We start from the raw sequence: 15,401 nt of genomic DNA on the forward strand, positions 1-15,401 counted from the left end.
ATCTTCAGGTGAGCACTTGGGGGTTAATCTACAGGTGAGCACTTAGGGGTTAATCTACAGGTGAGCACTTAGGGGGTTAATCTACAGGTGAGCACTTAGGGGTTAACCTACAGGTAATCAACAAATCCTAAATTGGCTAAATATCAATCAAATTCTTAACTACACCAATGGTTAATATATTTCAACAATAAATACAGGTAAAATAAAACCTCCATCTAATGAACTATATAGAGATGAAAGTCCATTATATCAAGGGTCCGTTAGATGTAAAACCTCCATCTAATGAACTATATAGAGATGAAAGTCCATTATATCAAGGGTCCGTTAGATGTAAAACCTCCATCTAATGAACTATATAGAGATGAAAGTCCATTATATCCAGGTTTCACTATAAAAATTAATACATTTTCATAAAATAACCTGAAAATAAAAACAGAAAAAAAAATTCACCATTTAAAATAGAAATTATATCTCTTTTACACCCCGGCACTGATCTCAAAAGTGGGTACCAGGTCACAAACACCTCCAATGGCACTGTACCCAGACCCTAATCGGTATCCATGGCATCATCATCATCATCATCATCGTCGTCTTCTTCCATGCTATCGTCGTCAGAATCGGAGTCGAACCATTCCAGGTCAGCTGGTTCGAGGGCAATGATTGTTTGCCACTCCTCCAATTTATTCAGATCTGTTATAAGAAGGTTAGGTTAGGTTCAGAGGGCTGTCTGTCTATCTGTCTATCTATCTGTCTATCTATCTACTCTACACATGAGGAATGCAAACCTAATCTAACCCTACACATGAGGAATGCAAACCTAATCTAACCCTACACATGAGGAATGCAAACCTAATCTAACCCTACACATGAGGAATGCAAACCTAATCTAACCCTACACATCACAAACCAGGGGTGGATCAAATACAATTGTATTTATTTTAATTGTATTAAATACTTTTCAATGTACAGTGGGGTATGCTATAACCAACGGATCCTACTACGAATATTCCTATAACAAACGGTTTCACCAATAAAATTGAGAATGCTATAACGAACGAAACTCCTACAACGAACATTATTTATTTATTTTTTTTTATTTTTTTTTTTTTTCTAATTTATTGTTTTTTTATTACAAATATTAATGATATTCTTTATTTCAGGGGTTTAGATGCATATTTATGCACTTTTTTACATTTTTTACAATTTTATATTATATTTTTCAGTGTTAAGTGGTTGTATTTGGGGGCCTGGAACGGATTAATCCTATAACGAGCGAATGCTATAACGAACAAGGTTCTAGAACCAATTAGATTCGTTATAGCATACCCCACTGTATTTGTAATTGTATTTTGGCACCCAGAAGAAAAAGTATTTTGTATTTGTGTTTGGACACTTGTTAGTGTTACGGCAGTAGGCTAGTTTAAGGCTACTGCACAAAGAAAATATTTGGAAGATTGTGGACTTCATTATTGCTGAGTCTCCCAAGGACTACAAGGAGAAGGTCCAGAAGGAAGAAATTCAAGAGAATGATCTTCCCATAAGAATCAACCAAGACAAAGATGACGTAATTGCCAAACGACCTCGTCTCTTTGCCTACATGCCTCCACCTGGGCCATCGATGGCAAGCCCGTCAACAAACCACACTACAGTGGTGAAGACGGAGCGTACCTAGAGGAAGGTGTTGTGCCTTTTGACATCAACCCACTGAAGTATTGGCGTGATATACAAAGCTTCAAAATTCTGAGGCACTTTGCCAAGACCATTCTAGGCTGCTGTGCTCTGTCGGCACCTTCTGAGAGTGTTTAGCAAAGCTGGTAATTTTTACACTCCTGAGCGAGCTAAGTTGAGCATTCCGGGCATTAATGATGATAAAATGTAATTCTGAGATGTAGGTATTGGGTTTGTGTTTTTGTACTTGGAAATAAAAGTATGTGTATTTTTACATCTTAATTTCAGAAGTATTTGTATTTATATTTGTATTTTTTAATTAAGGAATAAAAGCATTTGTATTTGACCGCTAAAAATCAGTATTTGATCCAACCCTGTCACAAACCACCCCTATCCTAACCTAACCTAACCCTACCCAAGCCTAATCTAGCCTAACACACCCCTAACCTAACCCTACCCAAGCCTAACACACCCCTAACCTAACCCTACCCAAGCCTAACACACCCCTAACCTAACCCTACCCAAGCCTAACACACCCCTAACCTAACCCTACCCAAGCCTAACACACCCCTAACCTAACCCCTACCCACCCTAATCTAACACACCCTAACCTAACCCTACCCAAGCCTAACACACCCCTAACCTAACCCTACCCAAGCCTAACACACCCCTAACCTAACCCTACCCAAGCCTAATCTCCTAACCTAACCCTACCCAAGCCTAACACACCCCTAACCTAACCCTACACAGCCACATCGCCTCACCTAGCGCGTAGAAATCGTTAAGCGTCAGTTGTTTATCCCCGTCCTCGTACATCCCGCCATAGACGTACAGGACTCCGCGCTTGACCGCCATACCCGCGTTGATCCTTGGGGGCGGATAAAACACCTCGCCTTTAACTGTATCCGTCTTGGTTTCTTTGGGGTCGGATGTGGATTGCGATGGCCCGACCGTAACCTGTAGAGAGGGGGGAAGATAATCCGTTAATATGTGTTTATTCTTATCCGAATTTCCCGATGGTCGGCTGCCTTGGGGTGGAAATGTAGTGGTTATTGACGTCGGATTGGATGCGATTGGTGGATGTGGGCCAATCATAAGTTGACAATTAGGGGTTGAAATATACTAATTAATTGTGATTGGTGGAAATTAGACAATCGATTTGTGTTTTTGTTATTATTTTCATTATTCTGAACACAATCGGGCGACCAATCAAAAAACACAACAGGACGACCAATCAAAAAACACAACAGGACGACCAATCAAAAAACACAACAGGACAACCAATCAAAAAACACAACAGGACAACCAATCAAAAAAATCACACAGGGCGACCAATCAAAAAACACAACACTGCGGTCAATACTCACGGTAAATACGCCATCGTCGCTCACCACTTTGTCCGGGGTTTCGTCCACCGTCATTTTGCCGAGTTTCTCCTCCATGTTCTGTGAAGAGATGGTTTGGTTAGGTTACGTTAGGTTTGGTTAGGTTACGTTAGGTTTGGTCAGGAGTTGCCGCAGTGTTCATCCTGACGTCCACTGAGCCTCCCCTACCACACACATGCTATAGCAGATGTACCATGTAAGCTATTGTACACTCAGGGGTGAATCTAGAGCCCTGAACAAAGGCTCAGGTGTCTTTAAGGATGAAATATATTAAATTTATTCTCTTTTTTGTTTAATAATTAGGAATTTTAAGCATTAATGGAGGATTGATATTGTTTATTTTATTATGAGGAATGTGTTTTGATACAGGGTGTCTCTGGGTGGGTGGGAGGGAGGGAGTACAGGGTGTCAGACAGGGTACACAGGGAGGAAACAAGCAGAGAGCCAGGAAGTACAGGGTGTCAGACAGGGTACACAGGGAGGAAACAAGCAGGGAGGGAGGGAGAACAGATAGATACACCCTACATATATCTCAGTAATAATTTCCTCCCTATTAAAACATTCTGGGTAAATCGATTTTCACGGGATTTTAACTTTAGTGACAAATCATGAGTTACCCCGAAGGCTTGGTGAATAATCTTATTGTTATCTTAGTTTACCTCATCTTCCTCCTCTTCATTCTCTTGTTCTTCCTCTTCCTCCTCTCCATCTTCCTTCTTTCTTCTCCTCTTCTTCTTCTCGCCAGATGTGTCCTTCTTCCCCGTAACAATAACTGAAATCAAGAAAGAGTGAGTTTGTTTGTTTTCTGGACCTAACCTAACCTAACCTGGACCTAACATAACCTAACCTAACCTGGACCTAACATAACCTAACCTAACCTGGACCTAACATAACCTAACCTAACCTGGACCTAACATAACCTAACCTAACCTGGACCTAACATAACCTAACCTAGACCAAACATTACGTAACCTAACTAATCCTGATCTAATTTAACTTGACCTAAACTAACCAAGACAGTACGACCAACACACGCACGCACACACACACACACAGAAGAAGGCCTTTGACTTTGTTGATCACTGCACTGTTATCAACAAGGCCATTGCACTAGAGTTACCCACCAACCTGGTCTCGTGGCTCACTGATTTCTTGAGTGAACGTCGTCAGGCAGTGAGGTACCAGGGTTCTGTCCCCACATTCCAACACCTCACCAGGGGACCAAGATGGAACCACTGTGCTTCCTCATCCTGATCAACGACGCTCTATCGGACACTCCTCACAGGTGGAAGTACGTGGATGACTGCACTGTGGGGGGTTTCAGTGGACAACACCTCACCGGACTACTCATCGCTACAAGGCACCCTGGACAGGCTACAGGCATGGACTACGGAGAACAAGGTCACCATCAACCACACCAAAACCGTAGTCATGCACATCAATACCGCCACCACTCAAGCAGTCACAGTGGGTGCCCATCCTCTCCAGTTAGTGCAGTCTGCCAACTCTTGGGTGTAACTATAGACAACAAACTGGACTGGAAAACCCATGTAGACAACACAGTCAAGGCAGCCTCGTACCGTCTCTACAGGCTACGACGACTTAGGTCACTTGGGACACCCACGCCAGAGCTGAGGACCATCTACAACGCCTTTATTCTCCCCAAACTAATGTATGCGTCATCAGCCTGGTCGTCTTCTCTCAACTCCACCCAACAACGTCAGCTAGAGAAGGTACAGAAGAGGGCCTGCAGAATCATGCTCGGCACAGACTACTCCGGCTACATCAACGCTCTCTCCACCTTGGAAATGCCATCCCTCAGTGACATCCACCACCAAGCACTAGCAAGGTATGGCAGTGGACTACTGCACCATCCTCGTCATCGCCACCTCCTGCCACCGGCAGCCCCCCGCCCACCTTGCGCAGTCCGCCACTACAACAAAATTCAGCCCATAAGAGCCCGCACCGATAGATATAAGAACAGCACCATCCCATCTATTGTTAAAATAATAAACAACTCCTGATTTATGTACTGCACAGCCCTGTAAATGTATTCAATGCATATTATATCATTATGTCTAAATCACATGTAAGTTTGTATGTTTTCAGACACCGGCTGCAACTCTATTAATAAACCGTTTATTATTATTATTACACACAAATACCAACCCTCATGCCAGATCTGCTTCATTAGATCGAGCTGATACACATCATTATAAAACACTCCTTCATAAACCTTTTATTATTATTATTATTACACACACAAATACCAACCCTCATGCCAGATCTGCTTCATTAGATCGAGCTGATACACATCATTATAAAACACTCCTTCATAAACCTTTTATTATTATTATTATTATTACACAAATACCAACCCTCATGCCAGATCTGCTTCATTAGATCGAGCTGATACACATCATTATAAAACACTCCTTCCAGTTCCTCTTCTTCTTCCACCTCGTCGTACACACCCCCGAAGAAAACGGCCTTGTCTCCGCTCGTTGACGCTAGGGTGAAACCGCATCTGGGAGACGGTCGTACGCCCCCATGCTTCACGCTCTGCCACCTCCACTTCGTCCCCGTTGTGTCGTGTTCTGACGGGAAGGATTTTAGATTACCCTAGTTAACATCTACGATACTGTCCCCTGGGTGTTACTTCACATCTAGGAGAATTAATAGATTTTGGGACACACATTCTTATTCAAAATACTACCAGGCTCAAAAAGACACATATTGCATTCCCATAAGACAAACTGAGACACATATTCTCTTAAATCATTCTATCGGGCTCCAAAAAAACACATATTCCGTATCCACATAAATCTTATTATGTGGATAAACAGATAAAAATATCCTCACGTACTTACTATCCGGCACTAGAAGATACATATCCGTGTGGGTTATTCCCTTATCAGCGTCCTTCTTCAGTTTTTCCTTGCTATATCCGCCATAGATAAGAATCCGGCCATCGGATAAGGGGGCCATTTGACACGCGGATCTAGGACATGGGCCATTACCTACGAAGGCCATAAATAAGATGATTCTCCAGTCAGGTGAGTGTGATTAGATGAAGGATCTATAATGATTAGGGATTGGATTATAGAGTACAATGAAATGTATATTCTCTTATGTATTTGTCCTTAAAACAATTATTTCTTTTACTTTTTGTCACAATGTGTATGAAGGAAGGTGTGTGTGTGTGTATGAAGGAAGGTGTGTGTGTGTGTGTGTATGAAGGAAGGTGTGTGTGTGTATGAAGGAAGGTGTGTGTGTGTGTGTATGAAGGAAGGTGTGTGTGTGTGTGTGTGTGTAAAAGGAAGGTGTGTGTGTGTGTGTGAAGGAAGGTGTGTGTGTGTGTGTGAAGGAAGGTGTGTGTGTATGAAGGAAGGTGTGTGTGTGTGTGTGTGTGTGTGTGTGTGTGTATTAGTCAAGAAAGTTATGTATATCAGCCTGTAAATACAAGATGATAAACAACCATAACGCCTCACAGCTTGGCCCAGTAGCCTGGTGGTTACAGGAGTCTAACTTGGCCACAATGATGCCAGTGATGTTAACAGATGTAATGGTGAAAAGAAAGTTATCTATAAATCTTCATTTGTTTCAGGTGTTAGTAGATTTAAAATAAATGTTGCAGGTATGGCATTAATAGATTGTAATGCTTAGGTATGGCATTAATAGATTGTAATGCTTGTAAGAGTTCAGAAATGGTCACTGCTTAGCTGCCTCTGAAGAGTTGGGTGTCTGCCGTACGGATGTTAATCATCTCGGGTTATCATCATCACTACAGTAGTTGTAAATCCATCTTTTATATTTACAATAATTATTTTAATTAAAACCTAATAACATTTAAGTAAGTAATAACAAATTTATTATTCTAGAGTTGTGTTAGGTAGAATTAATCCGACTGGAGACACCAACTGGAGGATTCATCAGCTTACAGGAGACCACAGCTTCACATATAGGAGACAGGAGGATTTTTGAGCCATTTATCAGACAAAAAAAAGTTCATCTTATATCCTGTAAAATACGGTAGTAAAGATATGTTACTAATATTGTATCTTTTACTATACCTACACATTATTGGGGGTATATTTTGCTGTAAAATACGGCAAATACAAAAAACAACACTCGTGCACATTTTAACGCTACAGCACAAGTATACCAAACACGGGTCTAATTTAACACCGATATTTAAGAACCTACCGGAAATATTTAACTTATGCCACTTGTAATCTTCGAGGTTGAAAGCGTACGCATCGTTGAAGTATTTATAGTCGCGGGAGTTGTCGTGGAATCCTCCGAACACGATGAGTTGTTTCTTTAGTGCGACCATTCTGTGTCCACTGCGAGCTGATGGGCCCCCACACTCCTGTAAGATGGTTGCTAGTGAATCCCTGATGATTAGACACTCCTAGTATATTTTACCTGATGATTAGACACTCCTAGTATATTTTACCTGATGATTAGACACTCCTAGTATATTTTACATGATGATTAGACACTCCTAGTATATTTTACCTGATGATTAGACACTCCTAGTATATTTTACCTGATGATTAGACACTCCTAGTATATTTTACATGATGATTAGACACTCCTAGTATATTTTACCTGATGATTAGACACTCCTAGTATATTTTACCTGATGATTAGACACTCCTAGTATATTTTACATGATGATTAGACACTCCTAGTATATTTTACATGATGATTAGACACTCCTAGTATATTTTACCTGATGATTAGACACTCCTAGTATATTTTACCTGATGATTAGACACTCCTAGTATATTTTACCTGATGATTAGACACTCCTAGTATATTTTACCTGATGATTAGACACTCCTAGTATATTTTACATGATGATTAGACACTCCTAGTATATTTTACCTGATGATTAGACACTCCTAGTATATTTTACCTGATGATTAGACACTCCTAGTATATTTTACCTGATGATTAGACACTCCTAGTATATTTTACATGATGATTAGACACTCCTAGTATATTTTACCTGATGATTAGACACTCCTAGTATATTTTACCTGATGATTAGACACTCCTAGTATATTTTACCTGATGATTAGACACTCCTAGTATATTTTACCTGATGATTAGACACTCCTAGTATATTTTACATGATGATTAGACACTCCTAGTATATTTTACCTGATGATTAGACACTCCTAGTATATTTTACCTGATGATTAGACACTCCTAGTATATTTTACCTGATGATTAGACACTCCTAGTATATTTTACCTGATGATTAGACACTCCTAGTATATTTTACCTGATGATTAGACACTCCTAGTATATTTTACCTGATGATTAGACACTCCTAGTATATTTTACCTGATGATTAGACACTCCTAGTATATTTTACCTGATGATTAGACACTCCTAGTATATTTTACATGATGATTAGACACTCCTAGTATATTTTACCTGATGATTAGACACTCCTAGTATATTTTACCTGATGATTAGACACTCCTAGTATATTTTACCTGATGATTAGACACTCCTAGTATATTTTACCTGATGATTAGACACTCCTAGTATATTTTACATGATGATTAGACACTCCTAGTATATTTTACCTGATGATTAGACACTCCTAGTATATTTTACCTGATGATTAGACACTCCTAGTATATTTTACCTGATGATTAGACACTCCTAGTATATTTTACCTGATGATTAGACACTCCTAGTATATTTTACATGATGATTAGACACTCCTAGTATATTTTACCTGATGATTAGACACTCCTAGTATATTTTACCTGATGATTAGACACTCCTAGTATATTTTACATGATGATTAGACACTCCTAGTATATTTTACATGATGATTAGACACTCCTAGTATATTTTACCTGATGATTAGACACTCCTAGTATATTTTACATGATGATTAGACACTCCTAGTATATTTTACATGATGATTAGACACTCCTAGTATATTTTACATGATGATTAGACACTCCTAGTATATTTTACATGATGATTAGACACTCCTAGTATATTTTACATGATGATTAGACACTCCTAGTTAATTTCACCTGAAGATTAACCAACCTATCATTAACCTAACCAAACTTTAACCTAACACTAACCTAACCTAACCCACAAAATGGATAACGTATAGCGAGAAATTGTTTATATCAAGGCCACGATCCTTACCCCATACTTACGTGATTTTCTCCCATCGCTTCGAGCTAAAATGAAATACCCAGAGGTCCTTGAAATGGTAGAATTGGGATTGAGTCGCCGATGTGAATTCCCCACCGAATATCCACAGCTGTCCCCCGCTCTGTTGACGAGTAAATAAAGGTTAATTTCCCCGAGTCGTTAAATCCGTGCGTTGTTTAATCTCGGTGTTATTTAATCCTGGGGTTATTTAATCCACATAATATAATCCAAGTTGTTCAATCTGCAGTGTCTAGGTACATTGTAAATATGTATGTTCTTTATACATGCTGAACTGTATACCTGCATTGTCTATATACATGGTGAACTGTATACCTGTACCTAATTTTACTAAATATATACAGCATCTATCTATCTATATATATCAATTACCCACCAATCAATATTTCTATCATCTATCTTCATTAATAAGGGAGACTTCTGTTTTGTTCTAAGCTCAAGCTACCCCAAACTGTAGCAAGATCTCGTGCCACGGATCAAAAGACTCCATATGTTATATACTTACCTGGGAAAGTGCGACAGCTTGATGGCCTGATCTTGGGGGCGGACTACCTGGGCTTGTTACCTTATGCCACCGGTTTTGTTTGATGGTGTAGAAGAATAAATCATTATACATAAACGACTGAAAGAGAGAGACAAAATTTACGTTAGGATTTCGAGTTGGTTGAAAGGAACGGTTTAGTGTGTTTGTTGGTTTATGACGAGGGGTTTGATTGTGTGTTTTATTGTCCCGTGTTAGTACAGGAGAGAAATTTAGGGTCAGGTTAGGTTAATGATAGTGTTAGGTTAGGTTAGACTAGTGTTAGGTTAGACTAGTGTTAGGTTAGACTAGTGTTAGGTTAGACTAGTGTTAGGTTAGACTAGTGTTAGGTTAGACTAGTGTTAGGTTAGACTAGTGTTAGGTTAGACTAGTGTTAGGTTAGACTAGTGTTAGGTTAGACTAGTGTTAGGTTAGACTAGCATAAGGACAGACCGGCATTAGATTAGACTAGGTTAGGTAAGAATAATATCAGAACCCAGACCTCCCCAAACACCGCACCTTACTCCCATTAAAGTACTCCCCGCCGAAGAGTATAAGCTGGTCTCTATCAGGATGAGGCGTTAGACTGAAGGATGAACGCTTGGAGGGCGGAGGGACCAAATCCTCCGTAACTGCCAGTTTAGACTTGTCATCCTCGGCGAACTTAGCGAGCAGTGCGCCAATGTCTTCCTGTACGAGAGAGAGTATTGGGGTTAGGTTAGGTTTATATATTATACAGATTAATAGTGGATATATGGTTATTCATACAAAACAGTTATACGGTTTATATACATATAGATCTATACTACATTCATACAGTTATACGGTTAGAGATAATCAGTTAACAGTCAGTCTACATTCAACCAGTCATATACAGTCACTCCCCGACTTACGACGGGGTTAGGGACCCAAATCCAGGTCGTAAATCGAAAATGCTTAAATAATCTAAAATGGGTGTCTCTTTTTCTTCTCAACACCACAAAACTCTCACTTTTAAGCTTGCCAGACATTTTAAAGTGAATTACAAACGAATATTTTGTCAGTACACAGAGCAATTACTGACGTCGAGACTCAAATATACGTAATTTGACAAAATGTTGGTAAGACTGAGGCGGTCGTAAGTCGAGGAATAACTATATAAATAAATGGCAGTCAGAAACAGTCGAAATTCATCCTTTTTTTTGGAGCCAGTTAACAGTTTTTGTATTATACCAGTTACAAGGATATTAAATGCCAGTTATTAAAAAAATCATCAGGTAAAATAAACTAGGGTGTCTAATCTTCAGGTGGTCACTAACATGGACCCCTTAATACACACCTCTCCCTTTGCTGCCAATTCCTTCTTTATTTTTTGAGTTGTTTTCTTCTCCGTCTTTATCGCTGTTTTCTCCGCTCCCTTTCCTTTCTTCTTATCTTTCTTGCCCATTGTCGTCTGTTCTCGTTATTTAAGCTATGGGGTCGATCGCTGCAATAACAAGAACACGATTAATAGATTTGTTTATATTGAGTTAAATCACTGAAATAACCTCGAGTATATAGTTATTTATATTGAGTTAAATAACTGAAATAACAGAAAAAGAAAAGTTTTATACTGTACTATGTTAAAAGGTCGATCATAATAAAACATCCCAAAATATTAAGGTCATAGTGGTTTAAAAATCACCATAAAAGATCCAAATTGGCCTTAAAATGAATGTCTACCCTAATTGACCTTTCCTAACTGGTCTAACGACCCTCATCTAACTACCATCACAAGCCAAAAACGAGCCTGGATGGTGACCTCTCCCCAACTACCACTAAAAACACCTTAAATCACCATAATTAATCACCCTACATACTTAAATCAATAGCTCCTTCCTTCCTTGGTAGAAAATCACCATAAATCACTAAAAATAACGTCAATAAAGGTGAAAATACGGTAATAATGATGACTTTACTTCTCGTCTGATACTCACGTGGGTAAGGTGTTATGATGTGGTGATGTTGACCAATTACCACGAACAAAAGAGCAGCTAAACTATTTTTCTTATTTCGGACAAAAATAATTTATTACATCATTTATATAATTATATATCGTGTTGAAAAATATTATATTATTTATTACTACCTTTATTATCGTCAATTTAGTAGATATTATAAAATTAAGATGACAGCTAATTATTTATAAATGACTAAAATATTTAATAACGTCAATTAATAAAAATAACCCAGGTTAAAAATACTATAAAATTTTCTGTTAAATTATTTAATATTAATTTCTTTGAATAATCTTTAATTAAAAAATATATAAATATATATTTTAGCACCGAGTCAAAGTATTACCTTAACATTGTTCTTCTTCAGATGACAACACTAACAAAATGTAAACAAACGGGAATTAATAAGAAATTAAATTTAAATAAAATAAATATATATTTATTGATGTTTAATATATAATTGATATTTAAAGCGTATTTATGAATATTTTTAATTATATGGAGAATAGAGATAGACACAAAGATAAGAGAGAGAAATAGCTTCTTAAATACTAATTATTAATGTCCAGTTCAAGTACTGTATCAAATTGGCCCTATGACTGTAATCTCTATGTACAGTCACCTCAAAGTCACCATTATCAATGTCATCATTATTCACCACACCTGTGTTAATTAGCCGTCATTACCTGTTAGTTTAAAGCAAATATTCTGCCAAATTCTAAAACAGATATGCTAGGCCTCACCATATCCTCTAATATGTCACTGAAGCCACACCTCCTCAACATTGCTAAAGCTGCCTCCTGAAACCTGGGAATACTGTACAGATGCCGTAGCTACTTCACTCCTGACCAGTTGGTTCAAGTATATAAGGGATTCATTCGTCCTAACTTGGAGTACTGCTCTCATATCTGGGGTGGCTCTGTTAGATAGGGTGGAATCAAAGGTATTTCGTCTTAACTCTCCTCCTTTAGTTGATAATCTTTCTCCTCTTTCTCTTCACCACAATGTTGCTTCACTCTCTCTCTTTAACGGCCAATGTTCGGTGGATTTGGCAGCCTGTGTATATCTATCAATCTACATCATCCCTCTGTCTACAGCACCTCTTTCTATGTATCCATCTATCTACAGTACCTCTTTCTATGTATCCATCTATCTACAGTACCTCTTTCTATGTATCCATCTATCTACAGCACCTCTTTCTATGTATCCATCTATCTACAGTACCTCTTTCTATGTATCCATCTATCTACAGTACCTCTTTCTATGTATCCATCTATCTACAGCACCTCTTTCTATGTATCCATCTATCTACAGTACCTCTTTCTATGTATCCATCTATCTACAGTACCTCTTTCTATGTATCCATCTATCTACAGCACCTCTTTCTATGTATCCATCTATCTACAGTACCTCTTTCTATGTATCCATCTATCTACAGTACCTCTTTCTATGTATCCATCTATCTACAGCACCTCTTTCTATGTATCCATCTATCTACAGTACCTCTTTCTATGTATCCATCTATCTACAGTACCTCTTTCTATGTATCCATCTATCTACAGCACCTCTTTCTATGTATCCATCTATCTACAGTACCTCTTTCTATGTATCCATCTATCTACAGTACCTCTTTCTATGTATCCATCTATCTACAGCACCTCTTTCTATGTATCCATCTATCTACAGTATATTCATGTATCCATCTATCTACAGCATTCTTCTCATCCATCTATCTACAGCATCTATATCTATGCATCCATCTATCTACAGCATCTATATCTATGTATCCATCCATCCACAGTATCTATATCTATGCATCCATCTATCTCACAGTATTTCCCTATGCATCCATCCATCTACAGTATCTATATCTATGCATCCATCTATCTACAGCATCTATATCTATGCATCCATCTATCCACAGCATCTATATCCATGCATCCATCTATCTACAGCATTCATTTATGTATCCATCTATCTACAGTATCTATTTCTATGTATCCATCTATCTACAGTATCTATATCTAAGTATCCATCTATCTACAGTATCTATATCTATGTATCCATCTATCTACAGTATCTATATCTATGTATCCATCTATCTACAGTATCTATATCTATGTATCCATCTATCTACAGTATCTATTTCTATGTATCCATCTATCTACAGTATCTAATCTATGTATCCATCTATCTACAGTATCTATTTCTATGTATCCATCTATCTACAGTATCTCTTTCTATGTATCCATCTATCTACAGTATCTATTTCTATGTATCCATCTATCTACAGTATCTATATCTATGTATCCATCTATCTACAGTATCTATATCTATGTATCCATCTATCTACAGTATCTATATCTATGTATCCATCTATCTACAGTATCTATTTCTATGTATCCATCTATCTACAGTACCCTCTTTCTATGTATCCATCTATCTATTCTATGTATCCATCTATCTACAGCACCTCTTTCTATGTATCCATTCATCTACAAGCACCTCTTCTCTATGCATCCATCTATCTGTTGCACCTCTTCTATGTATCCATCTATCTACAGCACCTCTTCTATGTATCCATCTATCTACAGCACCTCTTTCTATGTATCCATCTATCTATTGTTAATTCCTTTCTCTATGTATCCATCTATCTACATGTCCTTTCTATGTATCCATCTATTCACAGTATCTCTTTCTATGTATCCATCTATCTACAGCACCTCTTTCTATGTATCCATCTATCTACAGTACTCCTTTCTATGTATCCATCTATCTGTTGCAGCACTCCTTTCTATGCGTATCCATCTATCTACAGTACTCTTTTCTATATGTATCCATCTATCTACAGTATCTCTTTTCTTTATGTATCCATCTATCTACAGCACCTCTTTCTCTATGTATCCATCTATCTACAGTACCTTCCTCTTTCTATGTATCCATCTATCTACACAGCATCTCTTCTATGTATCCATATCTATCTACAAGCACCTCCTTCTATGTATCCATCTATCTACACACTTTCTATGTATCCATCCATTCACAGCACCTCTTCTATGTATCCATTCATTCACAGCACCTCTTTCTATGTATCCATCTATCTACAGCACTCCTTTCTCTATGTATCCATCTATCTACAGCACCTCTTTCTATGTATCCATCTATCTACAGCACTTTCTATGTATCCATCTATCTACAGTACTTTCTGTATCCATCTGTCTACAGCACCTCTTTCTATGTATCCATCTATCTACAGTAATTCTTTCTATGTATCCATCTATCTACAGTATCTCTTTCTATGTATCCATCTATTCAGCACCTCTTTCTTATGTATCCATCTATCTACAGCATCTCTCTTCTATGTATCCATCTATCTACAGCACTCCTTTCTATGTATCCATCTATCTACAGTACCTCTTTCTATGTATCCATCTATCTACAGCACCTCTTTCTATGTATCCATCTATCTACAGCACCTCTTTCTATGTATCCATCTATCTACAGCACCTCTTCTGTGTATCCATCTATCTACAGTACCTCTTTCTATGTGTATCCATCTATCTAGTATCTATATCTATGTATCCATCTTATCTATTGCATTCTCTTTCTATGTATCCATCTATCTACAGTATC

At 38.0% G+C, this 15,401-nt stretch overlaps 1 protein-coding gene across 1 annotated transcript; it reads right to left on the reverse strand.

Annotated features, from left to right (window-relative positions):
* Positions 1-426: 426 nt before the first annotated feature.
* LOC121874785 (kelch domain-containing protein 4-like) lies at positions 427-11,826 on the reverse strand. The gene is given in 12 exon segments (XM_042379074.1): positions 427-690; positions 2,433-2,625; positions 3,036-3,113; positions 3,713-3,825; positions 5,432-5,650; positions 5,924-6,073; positions 7,260-7,422; positions 9,253-9,375; positions 9,778-9,894; positions 10,312-10,482; positions 11,111-11,257; positions 11,748-11,826. Coding segments are annotated over 11 exon segments (1,578 nt in total). The 5' UTR covers positions 11,219-11,257; positions 11,748-11,826; the 3' UTR covers positions 427-547.
* Positions 11,827-15,401: the final 3,575 nt, after the last annotated feature.

This window comes from Homarus americanus, unplaced genomic scaffold (genome assembly GCF_018991925.1).
Source record: "Homarus americanus isolate GMGI-L3 unplaced genomic scaffold, GMGI_Hamer_2.0 scaffold5207, whole genome shotgun sequence".
NCBI lineage: Eukaryota > Metazoa > Arthropoda > Malacostraca > Decapoda > Nephropidae > Homarus > Homarus americanus.